This window comes from Myotis nattereri, assembly GCF_964212035.1.
Source record: "Myotis nattereri genome assembly, chromosome: 11".
NCBI lineage: Eukaryota > Metazoa > Chordata > Mammalia > Chiroptera > Vespertilionidae > Myotis > Myotis nattereri.
In genome coordinates this window covers 16278180-16303163 of record NC_138086.1, presented here as the reverse complement: position 1 = coordinate 16303163, position 24984 = coordinate 16278180, and the positions used below count along the sequence as shown (strand labels likewise).

At 40.1% G+C, this 24984-nt stretch overlaps 1 protein-coding gene across 3 annotated transcripts in view; it reads left to right on the top strand.

The window, feature by feature from the left end:
• Positions 1-24984, top strand: part of CADPS2 (calcium dependent secretion activator 2) — a 480839-nt gene that overhangs the window by 149916 nt on the left and 305939 nt on the right. For all 3 annotated transcript variants that reach the window (XM_081101756.1, XM_081101755.1, XM_081101754.1), the window contains exon 3: positions 11936-12268. In XM_081101756.1, coding sequence (XP_080957882.1) covers positions 11936-12268 — 333 coding nt within the window. The remainder of the gene's footprint in view (positions 1-11935; positions 12269-24984) is intronic.

Sequence of the window (24984 nt, the reverse complement as noted above, 5' to 3'; positions counted from 1 at the left end):
ACTTATAAGATCTGTTATGTGATTCTATAAAATAAAAGCTTTATAAAAACTTTGTAATTTTTCCCCCCAATTAGCAATAATTGCGCCTCAGATAAAGCTCATTGGCTATGATACTGCCACTGTGCAAAGCTAAAAAAACATACAAACAACTTTGTAATTCTTTTAAGATGATTAGACTAGTATGCACATTTTTTTCTAAAAATAGCTTTATACTTTACAAATCACATGTTATTTTGGATATAAAAAACTCATCTCAGTTCCTTCCACAGAAAACATGAGAAGAGGTTGCTAGTTTAGTGGTTAGATTTGCTTTAAGTGATTTAGATTAATTGTAAGGAAGATTCCTTGGAGAACACCTGCTTCATAGTGTACAGCTAAAGGGCTTGAGATATACGACTTACCCAAATTAATTTTTTAAATTAGATTTTCTTTGCTGTAAGTTTTAAGTTATGATTTCTTCACATTTGATAAATACGGGAACAGAACTGATTAAATGGTTTCCAAACCTTTGGAATTCATTGATCAATTAAAAAACACAGTATATAATAAATATATGAAAAATATTTTACATAAATATAATAAAAAGTATAGCCCTTTTTTCACTACAACCAAAAAATTAACCCACAATTTACTCCTTTTTTTTTTTTTTTGATCTTCACTGGAGGATATGTTTTCCATTGATCTTTAGAGAGAGAGTGGAGGAAGAGAGGGAGGGGGGCGAGGGGAGTTAGAGAGAAACATTGATGTCACATTGACTGGTTGCCTCCCCGCCCCCCCCATGCTTGGCGCCCAGGGGTTGGAACCTACAACCAAGGTACATGCCCTTGACCGGGAATGGAACTCAAGACCCTTTGGTCCCCAGGCTGATGCTCCAACCACTGAGAAACCGGCCAGGGCCCACAGTTTATTATTAATAACATTGTGTTACAAGGAAGAGACTTGTTGGACTTATGGTTTCTAAATATTGAATAAATTGAGCTTTATTAAAATTACTCTGTAACCTTATGTTTAGTTCTTTACATTGAATCAGTGAAAATTTCTTCCCACACTGGTCAGAACAGCATCTTTTAGATTCAGTAACTTTCCAGAGTTCATTAATATTCTAAGGAAGGACCTGGTGATTTCCTTTAAACTGTATGTATCCAATGACATCAGCCCCTGCAGAAGCTTCAAAGGTGCAGCTCTAATGAAATTCTAGTCTTTGCAGGGAAAAGATACAGCGATGCTGTACACAGTTGCTACGTGATGAGGACAGGTGTGTTGAATCCCTTCAGAGGGCGGGGATGTGCTGAGAAGGCTCAGGGTAAAGAAATGGCATCAAGCTGTGGGAAGCTTTGCAAAGGAGGCAGAGAATAACAGGGCATCCCTCTCCCCCACACCCCCTGCCAGATTCTCTTTAATCCATCCACTCCTTCACTCCTTGCCCCTCTAGCTCAGTTTAATGAGCCATAAGTTGAGAAATCATCAAATTTGATTGCATGGTGATAAAAAAGGGGGGCTCTGCAGCAAGAATCTCTGGGCTTAAATTTTCACCCCTCCACTGCTTGGCTATGTGTCCTCGAGTATTTGTCTTCACCTCTCCCTGCTTTTGTTTTTTACCTTTAAAATAGTTACTGACACCTAGTTTATGTGGTTGTGTGGTTAATATAGGTAAAGCCCCTAGAATAAATTGTAGCTACTTTTAAAATGCAGTTTTTCTCATAGGAACTTTTAGATAGCATAGATAGCTCATAGGACAGGAGAGGGGGAAAGATAGGGGAGTTTATCTCACCACTGAACAAAGAAGTCACTGTCTTAGCACTTGCCAAACAAGATGACCAGATGTATGTACAAACATTCTGATATAAGTCACAATACTGTAGAAGGGGACTTTGAAACCTGTTCTGCTACCCAAGATATCCAACAGGGGAACTTTGAATCCTATAGGGGGGGGGGAAGGTATAAAACCCCTTGAACTCCCACAGGGTGGGGCACTAAAAGTAACTGAGTTGCCCGCTTGTGCATTATACCAACTGCATTTTTAATAAATTTGCTTGCTTTGCTTTCTGTCACTCGTTTGAATTTCTTCGGAAGAGATTGACAAGAGCCGAGGAGGGAAGAGCCCAGCCCCCACTCAGGGGACTGTCCACCTGACTTAAATGTTTGGATGGCATTCCAGGCTCTTGGGATAAAGACCAGATACCTTCCCAGGGCTTACGTCAAGCCTGTTCCTCCTCATTATCCTCCACTCACACCACTGGATTCTTGGTCCCTTCACTGCAGCTCAAGGAGCCTTTTTCAAACCCACTTAGACCAGCTGTGTCCCCCTCACCATCACCTGCCACACTCCCTTGGTCTCCTCACATTTCCAAGCTAATTCCTCTTGGTCTTCAGATGTCCACTCACTTCCTTAGAGGGAACTCTTTTATAACCTCCTCAACTAGATTCAAAACCTTGTTACAAATTTTCCTAGTTCCAAAAACCCCCAGTAGCGTTCATCAAGCCATAGTCATTTTTGTATGTATAATTATTTCCTCCACTCTATGCTCTGTGAAGGCAGCGAACTCACATCATTTTGATCACCAGCAAACTCCCAGCACTGAGCAGGGTCCCACCAACTAGTATGTTTTGATAAGTATTTATGGGACAAATACGGCATGAGGTACGGGGGAAGAAATTATGGAGAGTGTTGAGGGCTAAACAAGTATTCCCGTTATTAGAACAGAAAATACGTTTTCAGAAGCAAAAGAAGAAAAGGCTGGAAGGCAGGTGGGAGGAGAGACCTGGCTGGATGAAGACTGGAGCAATACAGTGCTAACCGGGAATCCATTGACTGGCACGATAACTGGTATTTATGTTGGGAAACTGGAAGTTATTTGATACCTAGTGAAACTCAAATCATCACTGCAGAAAAGCTTCACGAATTGATAACACCTGAAAAAAGAGTTTAAAAATCTCTTGTGGACAGCATAGATTCGGGAATTGTTACAGTATTTTATTTGTCATTATTAAAGAGAAAATGGCATCACTTACGTGCGGCTCTTGTGCTTCCTCAACATTTTCTTGGCTGAACACATGCTGGCAGCGTTCCCAGGAAGCGTCTCATAAATAGCCACAATGAGTTGGCAAGCAGCTAATGTTTCTCTCTTCGTTATACAATCCTCTTGAAGCAAAGAAGCAATGCATCGTTCAGATCAAAAGCAGTGCATGAATAGGTGCTTCTGTGGCTGGGCATGGCTGAAGTCTTATTTGGACAGCTGAGCAGACTTATCCGTTGCACATATCGTTTCTTGTTACAGTCACCACATTTCAGTTTTGCCATTTGTTTACCAGCATTTTGTTATGATATTTGGTGTATTCTTTGTGTCTGAGCGGAGCAGGTGAATGGAAAGGGTTGACAGTGTTGACACTGAGGACCCATGTGCAAGGTAAACCTCCCTGACATGTGGAGAAGTACAACATGCGCAGTATATTATAGTTCTGTGATGTCAGGTTCCTGTTCCCTACTTTGACTTGGTTGTGTGTGGTGGCATTTTCACAAGAAGGTCGTCGATTGGGAGTTCCACAGGTGTTGGCCATCACTCAGCAGACGTTACTGCTGCCAGGGGTGAGCTCTGATGGGAGTGGGCTATGGTGGGTGAGGGAGTGGGAAAAAGGAATAAGCAAAGGAATGCTGCTTTTGGATTCCTCTTTACTCTTTCAGTGACTTTATGACCTTGGGCCGGCCAAAACCATTAATCTGTAAGAGAATGAAAATGGAAAGGGCACCGGGTGATTGTGAGGACAAAAGGAGTTCACGTGTGAAGAGCTCTAGAAAGACAGATTGTCTGCTTTCTAGGGTTTGTTGATACACTGAGTTGCCCCACGCCAGCTTCAATGACAGTGTAATGCTGTATTATTTCTACTCTAGTCAGAATTTCACAGAGATCCCGGCGCCTCTGCACCAGCTCTGGGACCAGTCTCTGCCTGTGGCTACACTTTCCCTGCCTTTAATTTGATAACTGTTATGAAAGGACACAGGAATTAGATCTTTGATGTCTCCTGGGACCAAATCCGTCATTTATAGTTTCCTAAGCAACACCTGAGAAATTACTTTTAAGAACTATCATTTCTGTAAGAACAGCACAGATTATGGGAATTAGACAATATTATGTTATTTAGACATACACATTTTGTTTTCCTCACCAGACTAGTTTTGCTTTCCCCTATGACATCCCTCATTGTGCTTCCTTTTATCTAAGATGTCTTTCCCTCTCCCACTCATGCACAAGGTCAGTGCCTTATACTTCTTTCTTTTGTATGCCTAATTGAAAATCAGTAAACCTCTCTGGTTCATTATTTACATTAACTAAGTGTGTGGGGTGAGGAAACTTACTTGACTATCTAAATCAGCGGTTCTCAGCCTGTGGGTCACGACCCCTTTGGGGGTCGAACGACCCTTTCACAGGGGTCGCCTAAGACCATTGGAAAACATATATATGATTACATGTTGTTTTTGTGATTAATCACTATGCTTTAATTATGTTCAATTTGTAACAATAAAAATACATCCTGCATATCAGATATTTACATTACGATTCATAACAGTAGCAAAATTACAGTTATGAAGTAGCAACGAAAATAATTTTATGGTTGGGGGTCCCACAACATGAGGAACTGCATTAAAGGGTCACGGCATTAGGAAGGTTGAGAACCACTGATCTAAATCATTTATTTACTCCTCATTTACTTGTTCAGTAGATATTTTTTAAGTGCTTTCTCTGTGCTTGGCCTGGTGCTCGGTGCTACAGACAGAGTGAATGAAACCATCGCTGGCTTCATGGAACTTACTAGTGAGTAAAACACACACATACACACACAAGATGGTAATAGAATTTTCACTTAATTACTACAGTTCCAAAGTGATAAGTACTTTAAAGGAAAAAGAAAGGATACTAGGATTACAGACACACAAGACAGGTTCTGGGTAATTCAAGGTGACTGGGAAAAGGAATGTCCGAGGAAGGTCAGTTTGAGTGGGGACCTGAAGATTGCTAAGAGATTACTATTCAATGACAGTGAGATGGACAGTGTAGATTTTTTTTAAAGGCCAGTGGATCTGGAGCCTGGAGGTTGAATGAGAGAGGATGACTTATGATGAAACCAGAGAATTCATTTGAGGCCAGTAATAGTAGGATCTGAGGCCTTGGGGATGGTTTTGGCGGAAAGTCAGTGAAGAATTTTTAAGTTGGAGGAGGATTAAAGTGATCATAATTTTTAAAAAAGGAAATATTAGTTTGATACCAGTGAAGAGAATATGTTGGGGAAACTTCTGTGGCAGGAGGGCCAGGTAAGAAGAGGCTATTGCTCTTAGGCAATTAAGTCACAGTGAGGAGCATGCAGAGCTCTTGTGGGGGCATGAAGAGAGGGATTGGGGAGGATTTAGGGGGGGAACCAGCAGCGTTTGGTGACAGGATGTCTGTTGGGGGAAATAACACGGAGATGATGGAGGACACTGGGAATGGCACCCGGGTCTCTCCAGGAGGGACCTGCATTCACTGGAGCAGGTTTCTGACATTGACTGGAGCAGGTCAGCAGGAGGCAGAACAAATAATCGGAAAGGTCATGAACTCCATTTGAGACTTGTTTAGTTTAGGGGCCCAGTGGGACATGTAAGGAAAGCTCTTGGCTGGTATTGCAGCTCCACGCCTGAAGCTTAAATAAACCAGGAGGGGCTGATGGACGTGCGGTGGTGTCCGGATTGGGAGCACATGGCAGAGCGGAGTGCCCCAGACCTGACCGATGAGGAACAGAAGGGCACCCTGAAAGTAGACGGGGGAAAAGCAGCCTTCCTGCCTCCCCTGCGCCTCGGGCCTGGAGAACTGTTCTTTATTCTGCTTTCAGATCCTGGTACTTCCTCTCTCACGCAAAATCTCTTCGCTCGGGAGCTCATGCCTTTCCACCTGATCTCTTCTCACACTTTCAGTTTCCGAGTTCCTCTGGCACAGTCATCATCTCTTAGGAAACCCGGGAGCAAGAGGCAGATCTAGTCCTCTTCTTGGAGAATCCTTTAGATAGATAGTCATGACTTTTTTCAACAGGTCTTTATTGACTTCTTACCGTGTACACGGGGCAGGCTCTATAGCAGGCACTGGCTTTACTAGCAAACTAAAGGAGGACTGTGGTGCCCTCTACTTTCTAGTTTGGGGAAAGGGACAATACTAGTAAATACCTGTCTGGTGGAGCAAGGTAAGAGGGGAGGGGGATGAACTGGGGAGGACAGGGCTTCCTTTGAGGAAGTGACAGTACTGAGACCCAAATGAAGAGGGTGAGCCATGTGGGTTTATTAGTGTATTTGTAGATTGCTGTGTAACAGCTTATCCCCAAATTTGCAGAGTAAAACAAATATATATTATCTCACAGTTCCTCAGGATTAGGAATCAGGGAGTGGCTTAGCTGGCTGTTGCTGCTTAGAAAGAGCTTGTAGTCAAGCTGTTAGCCATGGATCATTTGGGACTGAAGAATCTGCTTTCTAGCCCACTCATGCAGTTCTTGGCAGACCACTGAGCGCTGTTAGACTGAGCGCCTGGGGTCTTTGCCTCCTGGCAGCTTGCTTCTCCTAGGGCAGTGGTCAGCAAACTGTGGCTCGCGAGCCACACGTGGCTCTTTGGCCCCTTGAGTGTGGCTCTTCCACAAAATACCACGTGTGGGCGCGCATGTACAGTGTGATTGAAACTTTGTGGCCCATGCGCAGAAGTTGGTATTTTGTGGAAGAGCCACACTCAAGGGGCCAAAGAGCCGCATGTGGCTCGAGAGCCGCAGTTTGCCGACCACTGCCCTAGGGCAAGTGGTGAGAGAGAGAAGGCCCCACCATTCTTTACGAACTAATCTCAGAAGTGACATTGCAGCATTATGTTCTGTCATCTACTATAATCTGCCTCTTTTTACTGACTTGTCTTCCCCATTGCCTATGTGTAATTTTCTGGCCTAGCTCTGCCTTCCTCTATCTTGCTTCCTTTTTCACTCAAGCACTTTAAAAGGACAGTTTATATCTGCTGTCTTAACTTCATTGCCACCGGTCCTCTTCTCCCTCCTGCCAATTGGCTCCCATTCTTCACCATGTCACTAACTCTTCTTTGCGAAAGGAGGCCTAGCGTGATGAAGATCAACCTGTCCTCTCGTTAATTTAAGTGATTTTTATTGTGGCATTTCATTTTCTCTTCTCTCCCCCCCACCCCCCCTTAATTGCCAACATGTCATAATTTTCCTTCTGGTGTCCTGGCACCACTGGCCTCCCCTGCATCTACTTGTTCTATCAGCCATTTAAAGGGAGGTATTTCATAGAGTTTTGTTCTTGATTCTTTTTTATTTGTACTGTATTTTCTCTGCAAAGCTGACCTCTACCAAAACGGAATTATCCATGACCCAACACCATATACAAACATCACACACACACACACACACACACACACACGCTGTTCTACCTGTATTATTTGGTTCTTTATTTTAGGTTAGTAGAATCCAGGCACCCCATTAAAAAACCTGTGAATCATAATGTTTTTTCTGCCTTACTTTCACACATTCTGTAAATCATCAAGATCTGTTAACTCTCTCAGCCTGCTCTCTTGTTTCTACCTCTCTCTCTAGCCCACGACCTTTGCCCTAGATTAGGCACTGACTGTTTCTCACCTGGTCTGCTGTACTCCTCTGATAACTGATATCCCAATCTCTGCTCTGGTCAGTTGTCCTTTTACCTTTGATGCTACTGCCCGTTATTCCTCTAACTCATGTGTCTCAACATTTCAGTACCTGGTTGCCCACATCACTGACTCCTGGTCACCAGAGTGAGCACCGATGCCTTGCGTGGCACACGTGCATCTTGCTGTCTGGTCTCTCGTGGTCTGCTTGGCCCAGCCTTTGCTGCCCTCACCCTTATATTTAAGGCTCCTGCAATATAAAAATTTTTATTTCCCTTAAAAGGTCATGCTGTGGAATGCCTCTATGCTTTCTAATCCTGTTTTTTTTTATTTTCCTGAAATGTATTTTATTCTCACTTTACCCCTCACTTAACCCACAGGCCAAATAAAATTATAGTTCTGTCGGCTCTACCCGGTGAACCACCCCACCTTTCCCAACAGAGTTCATAATTTTGTTCTCCTTAGCTTTTCCTCCCTTTGCATAGGTTTCTATTATTCTCTTACCTGATTGTATCTTATTGTTTCTTCTGTCTCTCTCAGGGAGCATGAGCTGTGTGAAGGCAGGGTCTTAGGTTCATTTATCTTTGTGTCTCTAACACTTAGCAAACTGCTTGGCACATTGTTAACTTAATAAATGCCAATTAAATAACATGTAATCGGACTAAGTATGGCTCTAGGTATGGCTTTTATAGGCAAAATTAAGAATCCAGATAGTACTTAAGTTCAATAGAGTCTTTGCTTCAAAAATGTGGTTTGATTACTTGGTGGAATTTAGTACTGACTGTGTTAGGCAGAAGTTGGAAAAAATGAAATGCCTGCCAACTTGGAATATTAAATATCAAGTAATTAAAAGTTTTTCTGAAGCCAGTCTTCAGTTATATTGCACTTTAAAAATACCTTGCCATTCCAGCTTTAGACGAAATTACAAGTTTTCAAAAGTTGCTTGTTTCAACTTCATTTATTTTCCCATAGATATAATATTACATATAGTGTTTCAGTATTTCCAGGGTGCAATCTGGAGCCAGAAACCACACAATAATTGAACAGGGAAAATTTAATACAAACAATGTGGGATTGACTACATGAGTAAGGAAAATAAGGAACACAGGAGTAGCAGAGAGGGGAACACAGCATCCAAGGAAGGAAGGAATCTGGAAGAGGGTCCCAGTCCCCCATCCCCAAGGCTGGAATCAGACCTCACTGGAGAAGACGTGGTTGTGTCCTACTGGATGGCAGAGAAGTTCACAGAAGTGAACTTCGTGGAAATCTGCCTTCTGGGTGCTGGAGGGAAATGGTCCCCAGGGAGGTGCTGCCCTGCAGAACTCACTGGGAATCTGCCAATGGGGGTGGGATGGCGTGAAGCCACCATCAGAGGTCTGGAGAGAAGCTGTGCATGGGTGGGTGCCATGCACCTCCAAATAAAAAGAGAACCAGATAGAAGAATCCTTCTGCCCTGGCCAGGTAGCTCAGTTGGTTAGAGTGTTGTCCTGATATGCCAAGGTTGCGGGTTTGATCCCTGGTCAGGGCACATGCAATACTCAACCAATGAGTGCATAAATAAGTAGAATAACAAATCATGGTTTCTGTCTCTTTCTATCTTTCTTTCCCCTTCCTCCCCCTTCTTCTCTCTCTAAAATCAATACAGTAAAAATCAGCACCCTTTAAAATTATCCTGGCTGGCATAAGCAGGGTAGTGCTGAGAAGCTATAGATTGGCAGCTGGCACAGTTCACCTTCATTGACTACTTGAGCTTTCCTATATTCCTAATTAAGATCTAGCTATCACAGGAATTAGGAAAGATGTACTAGTATGCCATTTATCTTGCCATTCCAGCTTTAGACAAAATTACAAGTTTTCAAAAGTTGCTTGTTTCAACTTCAATTATTTTCCCATAGATATAATATTACATATAGTGTTCTAGTGCCCAATGACAGTAGTGCAATTAGATGACGATGACAAAGAAGGAGATGGATACCCTATGTCTTCTGAAGTAGTAAATGGCCTTTGACAAAATATATTGTTAAATATCTTAATTTCATGTGCCTTGATTTAGATCAGTGGTTCCTGACCTTTTTTTTTGGCCATGCCCCACCTAGCATCTCTAAAATCCTGATGCTTCCCCTGGCCCGTGACATATAATTATTATTATTAAAAAAATTGAACTCCTATTCACTTGGAGGAAGCCTAAAAGGCCATTCACTTGGTCTAAACAAGCTTCCAAAGAACATGGCATCCATGAAAGAGAAAAATAAATGAACGAAAGGACATTTGAAATACTGAGGAAGAAATTACTAAGAAATTATTAAAAATAATAATATGAAGTGTTATGAAAAAATAGCAAATAAAGTTTCAAAACGTAGAGAACTGGAATGCATAAGTATGTTACAATATATATGAGGCCCCTAGAACCATACTGTATATGAGGCCCCTAGAACCATAAGAAATGTGAAAAATTCACTGTTAATAACTCATTCTCGAATTGCCCCCTTAAAAATCAAGTTGCCCCCCTGTGGGGCATGTGCCTCATTTTGGGAACCACTGATCTAGATATATTAAAAGTACTATTCTTACATCTGTCACTTAAGAATAAATTAGTTTTGACTTGGAAAATTAGAAAATAAGACAGAATCTTTCCTATAGTAAGTAATTGAGCCACAGCTGAGAAAGAGAGAGAGGAAGCATTGCATGTATATTATACATGTTTCCCTGGTTCAGTACATTAGTCAGTAAACCAAAATATTTGAGAATCAGGAATACTCTGTCTGTTGAGCAAAGATAGGAAACAAGGACATTTTGTGTGAAAGAGGAAATAGAAAGTCGTGGGGAAAGGTTTGGGGTCCCGTAGCTGAGCATGGCAGTCAGTGGGATGAGCGAGGCCACTTTGTATGGAACACATGTGCTGCTTGCCCACATGCAGACAGACATGCTGGTAGCATGGTCAGGTGATAGGGTCATAACTTGGGAGTGCCTCCATATTATGAGTCAGTTCTTAGGGTAAAAGTTGACATGAACTTTTGTTCCATAAGTTTAATTACAGATATAACTTTTGGAGGCTGCATTAAACAATCCTATGGACTCTTCTGGGATAATTTGTTGTCATTTTTGAAAGAAAAAAAGCAGGAATAAAGCATTTATATATGACCCCTAGAAGATGCTTAGGAATATTGATGACAGAATAGATGTTTAATAAATCATGACTGATACTTATTTATATTTGGGTCCTTAACCTAGAAGAAGGGAGAGATTGCCTGATGTCTCCTATATGATACTAGAGGCCTGGTACACGAAATTTGTGCATGGGGGTGGAGGTTCCCTCAGCCCAGCCTGTACCCTCTCCAATCTGGAACCCCTTGCAGGATGTCCGATGGCCAGTTTAGGCCTGATCCCACAGGCTCCCACATCCTGTGGTGGCCATCTTGTGATGACGTTGCATGTCACACCACCTAGGCTTTTATTATATAGGATGACTTTATTACTTACTAGAGGCCCGGTACATGTAATTCATGCACGGGTAGGATCCCCAGGCCAGGGCCAATCAGGGCCTTCCAGCTGCTGGCTGGGGCCTCCTTTCATTTTGCGCCTTCCCCTGGTGGTCAGCGCACTTCATAGTTGAGGGATTGAACTTCTGGTCTCCTGGTTGAACTCCCAAGGAGACACTTTGCATATTAGGCTTCTATATATATAGATAGCCCATCTCTTCCTACCTATTTCATGAGCATCTCTTTTCTGTCATCCATTCTTCCTAGTTATAAGAAATGTGTGACAAGTTGGAGGACTGGTGAGATCAGGGATGGGGTCGGGCGTACCCTCACGCCCAAATGTGAAGCATTCGTGATTGAGTTATACATGATGCGTATTGACTTGGATACTGGACTTACCACACTATTGGCTTTCAGATCCTCGCTCAAACAATAGGGGACCTTATCTCTGCTGAAAAACTAGCTAGAACTCCCAAGCATAGTCATATCTCCAATTACTTTCTTAATCAACTCTTAAAGGATTCAGTTAGCAGAGAGGCCTCTGATTTATAGGTGGGGGGGATAGCATGTAGATCAAGATCGTCTTACAGTTCCTCAACATTGGTTACTGTCTCTCCTAAATATTTCAACATTTTAGAGAGTAGATTTGGGGCCTCCATTATATCATTCATTATCATATATTAAAAAAACATTTGAATCACTGTGGAATGTTTGGTGTTAAGACTGGCTAGATTGCTACAAGCAGGTGTGTTAGTGTCTCTGCTTAGTTATAAACGGGTTTTGTTCTTTATTTTTTTCCAGGTTTTTCTGAAGAGTGATCGAGTGGCCAGAATGGTTCAGAGTGGAGGATGTTCTGCTAATGACTTCAGAGAGGTGTTTAAGAAGAACATTGAGAAGCGTGTGCGGAGTTTGCCAGAAATTGATGGCTTAAGCAAAGAGACAGTGCTGAGCTCATGGATAGCCAAATACGATGCCATTTACAGGGGTGAAGAGGACCTGTGCAAACAGCCAAGTAGGATGACCCTCAGTGCTGTGTCTGAACTTATTCTGAGCAAGGAACAGCTCTATGAAATGTTTCAGCAGATTCTGGGTATTAAGAAACTGGAGCACCAACTCCTTTACAATGCATGTCAGGTAAGGGGCCCGTCGTATTTCCCATTACCCTGCCGGACTCAGAGTGCACCTCAAGTGTTTACAAGCCTATGGAGATGTCCTTTACTTTCTATTTAATCACTTTGGTTGAAAAGTTGAGTGAAATATAATTTCAGTAAGTCAAATAGTGATATTTGTAAAGAAGGTTTTGAAAGAATTATTTGATAGAGGAAGAAGAACATCAGTACATTTTATCTAGTAAATAAATGTCCCCATGTGCCCTATTTTAGGACATCAGATTTGTGCCTGTTTGGTATATAAGGGGCATGTCCAAATAGTAAAATAGAAATAATCTGTAGAAGGTTGGGTTGCCAACTGTTTAAAATAAACAGTTATTCCTCAGTGCAAAATAATTTTACATAAAGATAACGTAAAATTTTATGGAAGTAACTGAAATTTCAGGTTTTTTTTTTTAACCTAGCCAGATAGAAATTAATTGGAGATGAATCCTAAACTGCATAATTTAAAGTGATTACAGTGACTAATGTATTTTCTTTTCTGTTCTTATTCAAATCATACATATGTAAAAGCTCAATAAAATATCATGTTTTTTTCCAGGTCTTTCGTCTTTAGACCCTGTGATTTGTCTAGTAATGTATTCCTTCCCTATTTGCATTTTATTTGCTTATTTTAGAGGTATAAATTATTTAACTCTGCCCTGATACACAATTTAAATGGACAAAGTTCTGGTATTTAAAAGTTCACCAGTTCATTAAGAGTTATACTTCTACACTGTTTATATGTTTACATTTATTTTTAATCTTTCGCAGATCTACTTCTCTTATTTTGACATTCTATCCGTCATTTACTTTGAATTACTAATTTGTGTATCATTTAAGATGAATACATTAAAAGAGTTAATTAATACTAAAGCAATGTGGCACCTTAACCCTGTGAACAATGGTGATTCGTGGTAATTGTTTCTAACTGTGTTATTAAACCCATTGGCGGTTTGATAACAGTGGAAGGTGACTGTAAAACCAAAATTTCCTACTTTAAAAGATAAATGCAACTGGGAGTTTGTATTTTTAATGAAATAATAGCTTACTTTACAGTTAAATATTGATTAACTTAATTTAGTAGTAAAATTCAGATTCAGTAGATATTTATTGGGTATTTAGTCAAGTCAGAAACCTTGCTAGGTGTTGGGGAAATCAAGCTGAGCAAGATAAAAATATTTATTCTCCATATGCCAAAGTCTAACAGAGCAGATAGACCCAGAAAAGGAGTTATTACATATGCATGAAAGTTTATACTGGATGTTACAGGGTCATAAATATATGTGAATCTATGAGTTTGTTTATTAACTCAAGATATTTTAAAATTAATCCTTTGCTTGCTTTTAAGATCACTTCTAAAGCAATGGTGTGGATCCCCTGATTTATGTCCTCTATGTTTTGGAACATATGTACTTATAATTCAGATCTTTATAACAACAGATTAATTATTTAAAAACTGTCAATATTTGCCTCATGTATTTTTATGCTCTGTTAGGTTTGTACACATTTAGAATATGTCTTTTTGCGGAATTAATTCATTTATTATTATATAAAGTCCCTCTTTTTTCCTCTCTGAAATCTACTGTATTATACTGAGATAGCTACTCTAGCTTTCTTTTGATTAGGATTAACATGGGGTGTCTTCCTCCATCTGTTTATTTTTAACCTATATGGTTCCTTATGTTTAAAGCGGGTTTCTTGTAGAGCATATACTTGCATCTTGTTTTTTGTGTGTGTTTTTTTTATATCTTCATTGATTTCAGAGAGGAAGGAGAGGGATAGAGAGTTAGAAACATCGATGATGAGAGAGAAACATCGATCAGCTGCCTCCTGCACACCCCCTCCTGGGGATGTGCCCACAACTGAGGTACATGCCCTTGACCGGAATCGAACCTGGGACCCTTCAGTCCGCAGGCCGACGCTCTATCCACTGAGCCAAACCGGTTAGGGCTTGTTGTTGTTTTTTTAATCCAACCTCACAGTCTCTGCCTTCTGATGGCTGTGTTTGTTATTCATATTTGAAATAGTTTACTCGGGTTAAGTTGTACAGTCTTTGTGTTGTCACTTCCTTGCATTGTTCTTTGTCTCCCCTCCTTTTTCTGCCTTCTCTACTTTTAATTGAACATTTTATGATTCCATTTTATATCCTCTTTTGATGTACTACTTATACTTGTTTTTTTTTTGTTTTTTTTAAAAAACTTATTTAGTGGTTGCCCTAAGGTTTACAATATCCATTTTGAAATAATCTAAGTCTACCTTCAAATAACACAATAAGGTGTTAAGTGTAATGCTATCCCATAATAGAGAATTCCTAATTCCTTCTTCCCATCTTTTGTGACATTTCTGTTATTCATTTTGTTGATTATATGCTATAAAATTTTAGATCAATTAAGAAAAAAATAAGAAAAATAAAAGATTATATTTTACCTTCATTTGTTCCTTTTCTTTATGTAGATTTAGTTTTTTACCTATATTAGTATCTTTATCTCTGAAAAACTTCATTTAATATTTCTTTTTAAAAATATATATTTTATTGGTTTTTTACAGAGAGGAAGGGAGAGGGATAGAGAGTAAGAAACATCGATGAGAGAGAAACATCGATCAGCTGCCTCCTGCACACCTCCTACTGGGGATGTGCCCGCAACCAGGGTACATGCCCTTGACCGGAATCGAACCTGGGACCCTTCAGTCCGCAGGTCGATGCTCTATCCACTGAGCCAAACTGGTTAGGCCCATTTAATATTTCTTAAAAGGCAGGACTTCTGGTGATGAATTCCCTCAGTTTTTGTTTGTCTGAGAAATACTTTGTTTCTCCTTCATGTTTAGAGAATAATTTCATTGGACATAAAATTATCAGTTAGCTCTTTTTCTCTTTCAACACTGAAGATTTCATTCCACTTCTTGTATGGTTTCTGATGAGAAGTCTGATATAGCTCTTCTTGGTTCTCTACAGGTAAGGTGTTTTTGTCCTATGGCTTCCTTCAATATTTTATCATCTTAGTTTTCTGCCATTTAAATATGAATATGTTTAGGTATAGGTTTTCCTTTGATATTTCTCTTTCCTGGTGTGCTCTGTGATTCCTGGGTTGGTGTCTGTCATTAATTTTGGAAAGTTCTCAGATATTACTTGTTCAAATATTCCTTCTGTCCCATTCTCTCTTCTCCTTTGGGTATTACAGTTTTGATATTGCCCCATAGTTCTGGGATGTTCTGTTTTGTTTGTCTTGGAGCTTTTTCTCTTTGTATTTGAGAATGTTTTCAACTTTTTCCATCAGAGCCCTTAACATATTAATAATAGTTATTTAAATGTTTCGTTTGATAACTGTAACCTCTCTGTCACATCTAAATTTGGCTTGAGTGCTTGTTTTTGCTCTCTACACTTTTCCTTTTTTCCTTTTGGCATGCTTTGTAATTTTTTTATTGAAATCCAGACACATTGTATCAGGTAACAAGAACTGAAATATATTTGCCTTTAGTGTGAGGATATTTGTTGATCTGACTGGGAGTTGGGCAGTGCTTAATGTTGTAGCCATAGGTTCAAGAAGTTTCAAGTTCTCGTATCCTTGTCTTTGTCTTCCTCTTGACTTTGGGTTTCCTTAAGTATTCCTCCTCAGAGAGGGTCAGTGTCTTGCATCTTGTAGCTGTGATTGACTGTTACTGTCCTAGAGCTGTGTTGGTGTTGTGGCAGGGTGTTGGGGAATAGCGCGTATTCTATTACCTGAGGAAGCCTCACTCTTTTAGTGGGCCTGCATGTTGGGTTGTAACCTTCACAGGGGTTTCTGTCCCTTGTCTACGAATATTGCTTCCCTTTTCACCCGTGTACTGTATTCCCTTTCCTGGTTGCAGCATCCCCAGTCTATTTTCTTGAGGTCTTTCCTCCTGTTCACTCTGGATTTTGTTTGTTCGTTTTTTCCAATGGAAGGCGAAGAAAGGCTGCAAAGGACTACAGAGGCAGCCTTCTCTTCCTTCAGCTGGAACAACTTGTCAGTGCTCCTTCTGGCAAAGCCCGTCCCCCTTCCTTAGGGAAAAGAATCCAGGGGGTTAATAATGGCTGTTCTTCCCCTCTTTCTGCCTGATCCACATGGGGACTTTTCTTGAATCCTTACCATGAGAACTTTATGGGGTTACTGTTCTCTAATAGCACTGATAGTGCATGTGTTGTTTTATTTAGTGCTAAGTTCTCAATTTCAGCATTATTTCATTAGTAATGTGACTGCATATTCAGTTACTTTATTGGGGTGAGTATAGTTAGTAAATAATTGCTTGAAGATATGAGCTCATTCCTTTTGTCCAGAAGATAAACTGTTAATACCGAATGAAAATAACTAAAGAAAATTTCATGATGTGTAAAAATTTGCCAAATTAGATCTACTATTTTAGAGAATATGCATGCATATTCTCCAGGCTGTTGAAGTTCCAGGGTTTTTATGTTTGAGGTTAAATTTTATATATTCTCGCTTTTGAACATTTGATCTATTATTTAATATAGTTTAGTTCAGTTCACATAGGGTAATTTTATATCTAATTAACTCATTTATCTTTTCCCTGCTTTTAAGTATTCAAAAGAAAGTGTGGTTTGGGAAATGCATTTTTAAGACTCAATGAGAATCCATGGCAAAACTGCTATTTCTGAGTTAGGTTTCTATTACATAATTTAGAAGGTAGATATACGGTAAAGGAGTTCTCTGAAAACTTTTCCTCCAGCAGACAGAATGCTACCTGGTTCATACATAACATCATATAGTCAATGTGCTCTTCTAAATAGAGGAATGACTTCATTTCCTTATGTTCTTTTCATTGTATGAAATTACAAAACAAGTTTTAGTTACCTGGTGATTTTTGGCTAATTCTCAGTGATCAAGAAAAAGGGAGGAAGGGTTTTTTGTTTTTGTTTTTAAAGGAGATTGCCTTATGGAAGATGGGTCAGCATGGAAGTCCTTAGGATCTAAGGACCTTTTAAATACAGGAATTATTCTTAGGATTTGTATTAAAATTGAGTCTAGTTATATGAGTCCCACCATTGGAGATGGATTTTATTAGAGTAGGGTGTACTAATAGAGGGCATGCATTGCAGTTTGAGGTACAGTCCTAAGTATCAGAGTTCAACAACAACAAAAAAACTATGAAAGATATGTTATCAGATAGTACCTGCTTTGTTACTACATGATTGGTTAATTAGTCTTCTCAGAAGATTTGGAGATTGATCTGGGAAATGAAGGTATGTAAGAAGAGAGTCCCAGGCAGGAGAAACACAAGCAAAATATATGATTGGGAGGCTTCTGGTCAAGATGGTGGTGTAGTTAAACGTGGTACTTGCCTCCACCCTACACCACATAAAAAAATACAACTAAACTACAGAACAACCATCCTTCAGAACTGTGTGAACTCTGGCTGAATGGAAGTCCTGCAACTAGGGAATTAAAAAAGAAGCCACATTGAGACTAGTAGGAGGGGCAGAGGCACAAAATAGGCTGGTCCCACACCCACATGTGGCATTTTTTTTATCAGGGATATCTTGGCTGCTAAGGTCCCTCCAGGAGGAGCAAGGGGTCCCAGCCCCATACCAGACCCTTCAGCCCAGGATTCCAGTGCAGAGAAGTCTCCATATCTCCAGATTGTAAAAACCAGTAGGGATTGTGGATGAGTGATGCTGAGATTTCTGGGGTCCCAGGCAATTCTCAAAGGGTTCATGCATAGACTTACTCAGACTCGCTCCCTCTGAGCTACAGTATTGGGGCAGCAGCTTGAAATGAACCAGGGACATGCAGGGAGGAACTAAATTGTCTGGCATCAGGGCAAGAGCTGGGGAAGACAGCTTTTTCCAAGACAGAAGTGCTAGCAGAAGCCATTGCTTCTTTGCTGAGCCCTCCCCACCACAGAGCTGACAGGCAGGCGGCATATCTGTGTTTCCATCAACCTGGCCCATACTGTTTGTCCTGCCCTGGTGATTCCCTGAGACCCCACCCCACCTAACCAGCAAGTCCAAACCATTTCCAGTGGCTTTTCCATATAGCTGACCTCTCTTGCCTCATGCTTCAGACTTTCCTAAAATCTCTCAAACAAGCAGCAGCTGGCCATAGGGTGCCCCGTACTGCCTGATAAGTGGGCCCAAGCCCAGCACCAGCAGCAGCCATCCTTGGTTCACAGCTTGGCCTTTCCTGGGCACCTCCACGTCCAATGCAAGTAGCAGCCATCTGCAGATTGCTCTGTAGTTTGTGCTGGGAGGCCCCAGGCAGTGCACAGGCATGGCTGACTTTGCACTTCCTGGAGGCCACAAAACCAGTGCACCTTGTGGTCAGCTTTGGCTCACACCAGATTACACTCCTACCACCTCCATGAGTGATACCCTCAAGGGGCAGACTCGGTGAGCATCAAAGCTCCACTGAAGCAAGTGCTGCTCCATAAGGTTGACTCCTGCACAGCAGCTCTTCCACTGTAGTTGCAGTTGCTTCTCACAGCCGATTGGCCTGGAGGTCAATCCCTCCCAGTGATGCAATCATTAATCAAGGCTCAACTATAACAGGATAGTGCACAAAGCCCAGACAGGGCAGTGCCTGGAGTGCTTAGCTCAGGTGTTTGGGGAGGCTGAACCACTGGGCCCTACAGGACACCTACTACACAAGGCCACTCTACCAAGTCTTGGAGACATAGTAGCTCTACTTAATCCACAGAAAGAAAAACAGAAAAGATGGCAGAATGTGGAGAAAAAGAAACATATTGCAAATGAAAGATAGGGAGAAATTTCCAGAAAAAGAATTAAATGAAATAGAAGTAAGAAAACTACCAGATACGAAGTTCAAAACAATGGTTTTAAGGATACTCATGGAAGTTAGTCATCAACAACATAAAAAAATGACCAGTTGGAAATGAAGGATACACTAGCTGAAATAAAGAATAATTTATAGGGAATCAGTGGTAGAATAGAGGATGCTCAGAGTCAAATCAACTATTTGGGATATCAGGAAGGAAAAAACACCCAAATTCGAACAGCAAAAAGACAAAAAACAAACAAAAAATATGAAGAAGACAGTGTAAGGATCCTCTGGGACAACTTCAAGCCTACCAACATTCACATCATGAGGGTGCCAGAAAGAGAAGAGAATGAGCAAGAATTTGAAAACATATTCAACATAAACTTCGCAGGCCAAAAGGGATTGCAAGACATATTCATATTCCAAGTGATAAAAAGCAAGGACCTACAACCAAGATTACTCTACCCAGCAAAGTTATCATTTAGAATTAAGGGTCAGATAAAGAGCTCCCCAGACAAGAAAAAGCTAAAGGAGTTCATCACCACCAAACCAGTATTAAATATAATGTTAAAGGGTCTTCTTTAATGATAAGAAGAGGGAAAAATAAAAAATATAAACAATCAAATGGTAATACTAGCAAATACATATCTATTAACAATTGAATCTAAAAAATCAAAATAAGTGAACCAGCAGAACAGAAACAGACTAATAGATACAGAGATAATCTTGACAGTTGCTGGATGGGAGGGGTTTTGGGGGTATGGGTGGAAAAGGTAAAGGGATTAAGAAATACAAATTGGTTGTTACAGAATAGCTACAGAATAGCAAAGGAAATATAGTCAATATTCTAATAACTATGTATGGTATCAGATGTGTATGATATTTTTTGGGATGATCACTTAAGTTTTATAATGTCCAATCACTGAGGTGTACACCTGAAACTAATATAATATTGTATGTCAACTGTAACTGAAAAATAAAAAAATGATGAAATTATGTAGATATAGATATAGATGGATATATGATCAGAAAGTGTAACATGTTTGGTAAATAATGAAACAGCTAATTTTATAAATTATGGAATTATCTAAGAAGTTAGAAAGTTAGATTGGTAAAAAACATGGGAGGACCTGAATACTAGGCTTAGGGTGTTTGGGTATCATCTCTCTCATTCATATTTATTTGTTCTCATCATTTACTCCCTGTTCTTTTTTTCTCCTCCCTTCCCTTCCTTCCTCCCTCCCTCTGAGATTATAGCCTGATTATGGGTAGTCAGAATCATGTAGAAATGGAGTCAGGTTGAAGAGTGGATAGTAAAGGAGATAAGTTCAGTTTTACTTTGAGGTTATTGTGGGGTGCCTGAAGGAAATTCTTTGCCTTCAATTGGAGGTGGAGGGATGGAACTAAGGAGAGAGGCCCTTATGACATTGTATTGAGAAATGACTGCAGACACTCTGACATCTAGAACAAGCTAAGACCAATGTGTGTGCTTGTGGGCTGAGAGAGTGAAGGGGCTAGCACAGGAAACAACAGTAATAATCAGAGTCAGTAGGGTAGAGTTTTGCTCTATCTTTATGATATATATAATTTGTGATTCAAGTGATAGTGGAGAATTAACAGGTGTATTGATAAAATAATTTGCTAATACTTAAAGCTTTGGTCAGTGTTTTAAGGTTATGTTGAAAAACCCATACATATGGTACTGTCAAAATAAATCAAACACAGGGCAACTAGAAAATTATATGGTAAAATGTTGGGTAGAGTGTTCTTTTGGAATCACTATTAGATTTGTGTTGGTTATTGTTCATGATGGATTATTTGTAACTCTCCAGATTTACAGCTAATTTAAATACAGTGGACCAGCATATGAATTTATCTTAGAGAAAACACTAAATTTCCATGACAGTGCAAATCCTAGTCTACTTTGTATTTTTAATAATAAAGCATAAAAATGAATATTACACTAATAACACAATATAACATAATTAGAGTGGGGTCACAGAGAAAAATCGAATTGATTTTGTTCATGGGTGGAAGAAGGGCACATTGACACAGCGTTACAAAGGCATCAGTATGGAAAAACATAGCCAATAGTCCCTCTGTCTAGTGATTGACAATATTAATATAAAAACAGTTATCCTGATTCTAGAAAATAGATTAATCAGAGAGGGTAATGATGTTCAACAGGGTGTGAAAAGCACTTCTTAAAAGATCTTTTTTGTTTAAAATATGAGATTTAATTTATCCAAGTATTTGATATTTATATTTTTTAAGCACTGCAAGAATGATATCACAAGTTATAAAATGGAGCAGTTGGGCTAAACTCAGTAAAGCTATTTTTGTGGTGTGTTTAAAATGTTCTTAACTGTCAGATAGTTGACCACCAACACACGCTTTTGGTCCTTCCCAGGACTTCTGCAAAGAGAGATTTGCTGGACATCTCTGAGACCTCTCTTAGAGCTGTTTCCATGGAACATGAGAGGCGTGGGGCATGGAGAGCCCAGGGTTTGAGATTTGTATGTCAAGCTTAATAGACTGCTGCATCAGGTCAACGTTTTCTCTACCCCTCAAACTCCATTTTTAATACTTCAGTGTTCACAAATTCATCCTGTTATTGTTAGCCAGGAAAAACATCTCTTCCATCACTGAATTCCCACAATACTTGACCAGTGACTTTCTTGTATCAATTATATTGTTTTACGTACAGTTTTACTGTTTTCTGTATAAAGTGTGAGCTTCTGGAAGGACACACTTTTTGTAGCTGCTGAAGACTTCGTAATACTGCTTGCTGTACAGTGGAGAAAAAAAGCAAAGTTAATAAAGTAGTCATGGACCATTCAAGTCAACATTGTTAAGAGCCTAGGTCTTATTGCCCCTTTTCAAAGAATTTAACAAATCTCTGTAAGGGTAGTGTTGATGATGTGTAGGTCTGAGGTGGCCGTTTTCCATATCTTATGTTTGAAAGCCATTGCAGACTCTTTTAGAACAAACAGAAGCTTCTATACAGAAGTTTCTCCTAGAACATGACTTTCTGACTCTTTTGAGTTAACCACCCGTTTGAGAATCTTTGGTAAGCTATGAAATTTAAACAGTTCCCCAAGGGGAAAGAAACACATAGCTCTACCAGATTTTCACAACAACTTGAATAGGTTCATAGACTCCCAAAGGTCCAGATTTAAAACTCCCTAGCCTAGAGAAGTCTGAGTGTGGAAACAGTAATCCTTGTGTAATGAACAGGAGGAAAATACAACTCTGTCTTCCGTACTAAATATTTGTCAAACCAGTGAAATATTTTTACAAGTTGTAGAAGGCTCCATGTAATAGATACTAGAGGCATTGCAGAGAATAAAGATACATTTGGGCATCTGTTATTGTCAGGGTTGAATGACCCTCTTTCAAAGACTTGGAAGCTATCCTGTGCCAAGAAAGGCCATCTGTGAGGTAGGTAATCTATCATCACATAAACTGTTGAAATCAGAAATTTAAAGTAAAAGAAAGTGGAGTTAAGGTGAAGTCTTTGTGGAGTGAGGACTTGACCCTGGCTCCTACCACAAACTCCATATCCCCATTTTCTTTATCTCAGCCCAAATCTGGCACTAGAGACAGGTGTGTCACCACCATTTTAAAGTCTAATGCCTCACATCTACAAACCATCCATTCAGGCTTCTCTTCTTCCTTCTTCCTTCTCTCATTTTTGGGGGAGTGGTATGCAAAACCAAGTTCTCTGGAGGGTTAAAAAGGAAAACAATATTTTCACCATGACAATATGTACAACTGTACTTGCAAAAATGAGATGTGCTTGAAGTAGCTAGGGAAACGCTTCACCATACTAAAGTAGAAAGAATCTTGGTCAAGGACTCACAGTACCTAACTTCTGGTCTGCCTCAACTATGTGACTCTAGGTTTTACTCTACATGACTAGATTGGGTTGGATGTGGGCTGTGAGGGAAAGAGTTCAATGATGACACCAAGGTTTGAACAACTGGGTATGTAGGCATGCTATTTACATGGCTCAACATTACAGTAGTCCCCTTACCTGCAGGGGATATGTTCTGAGACCCCCCAGTGGATAGCTTGAGACCATGGATAATATTGAATCTTATATATACTATGTTTTTCATATACATACAGACTTACGATAAAGTTTAATTTATAAGTGTGTTTGTTTTTGAGATGACAGAGAAACTCCTTTGCAATAAGGATTTAGTTTACGAAAATCTTGCCTATTTTTAACCTTGTTTTAAAATGGATTTGATATTTAAAATCAACTTGGGAACATATTTTTTTAGAAAGGTAACCCCAGATCTTCTTTTAAATAAACAAATATACTTCATGTTTGTGCTGGAGACAGAGTGATCTCTTCTTTCCAAAGTTCAGACCTGATCATGTCCTTCACCTGCTCAAAACCTTTTTTGGGGGGTGGAATGTAAGCATCACTTTATTATTTCTTCGCTTGGTGATCTGATCCCCCCTCTCGGTGTTTCACTGCTGAAAAGTTGTATGACAGCTGACCCAATTTTCAGCTCCATGCAATTCATTTCCTTTTCTTTTTTATGATATCTTTCTACAAAAGAGGTAAAACCTTATAATGACTTCTCATTGATGTAGGAACCAACTCCATACTCCCTGGCCGTGAAGATGAGCTCATGAAGTAGCTCTTCCTCTCTCTCCATACCCATCTCCCAAGTCCCCCTTCCCCAATCCCTAAGTATTTCATTTCCCAAACCATTGTCTAGTGAGTCTCAACTCCAGATTTGGTGACTCTTACTGGAACATCTTCCCTTTTCTTTGCTTTCCATGTAAAACACCACTATCCTGTTGACCTGGCTTGCTCCTTCTTATCTCTTTCTTGTTAAGGCGAGTTTCAAAAGGTAACATTGTCATTTTTTAATTCTTTAGCAAATGGACAAATTAATCTTGCCAGGGTTCTTGTTCCAGCATTAAGAAGGGTTCAGGAAATCTGGGGAAGGCTGTGCGTAGATTAAATAGGAGTCCAGAGACGAAGCATAATTTTGAAAGGCATTTGGGGGCCAGAGGAGCCTAGTTAAAGGAAACTAAGATCTCCTCATCTCAGAACCCCATGCTTTTTTTAAAAAATATATATATTTTATTGATTTTTTTACAGAGAGGAAGGGAGAGGGATAGAGAGTTAGAAACATCGGTGAGAGAGAAACATCTATCAGCTGCCTCCTGCACACTCTCCACTGGGGATGTGGCCGCAACCAAGGTACATGCCCTTGACTGGAATCGAACCCGGGACCCTTCAGTCCGCAGGCTGATGCTCTATCCACTGAGCCTAACCGGTTAGGGCTAGGACCCCATGCTTTTTATTAACAGAATTTGTCCTGAGGCAAGGCAGAGATATACACCTCAAAGGGTCAGGTTTCTGCACAGAGTCCATTGTCAGAATGGGGGAATTAGCCTAAGGCTGTTCAGGTGTTTGGCCAGTAGGAGGCAATAACTTGTAGATTAAGATGCCCTGAGCTGTCTGGCAGAAAACAATCAATTTAATGTATCCTATTCAGGTTTGGGGAAATGCCATCAGCCATTCCCAGATGCAGCCCTGCTGTCGTGCTGGAATTGGCTTCGGCAAATCTGCATTCTCCTGGGTGTTTAATGTACTCAGTACTAATTCAATCTTTAGATGGATCTTTACTAAGACATGGTTGTATTGTGTGTGCAGGCCTCTTAATGATAGGCATGGGAGAGGGGAAGGAATGAGTTCAGAGAAACATCTACCTGGTTCACATCTCTAGCCCCCAGTGCTTCCCATATTGTGCATGACTCAGGTCAGTTTAACAGGTTTTATAGTGGATTAATAAAGGAGGATTGAATGAGTAATTGGGGGAAAAGGAATCATGAGGAAAGTTGAAGTTATAGAAAAAGTTCAAGATTATTTCAGTGGAGAAGTGAAAGTAATTTTTCACGTAAGTGGCAGATATCTTAA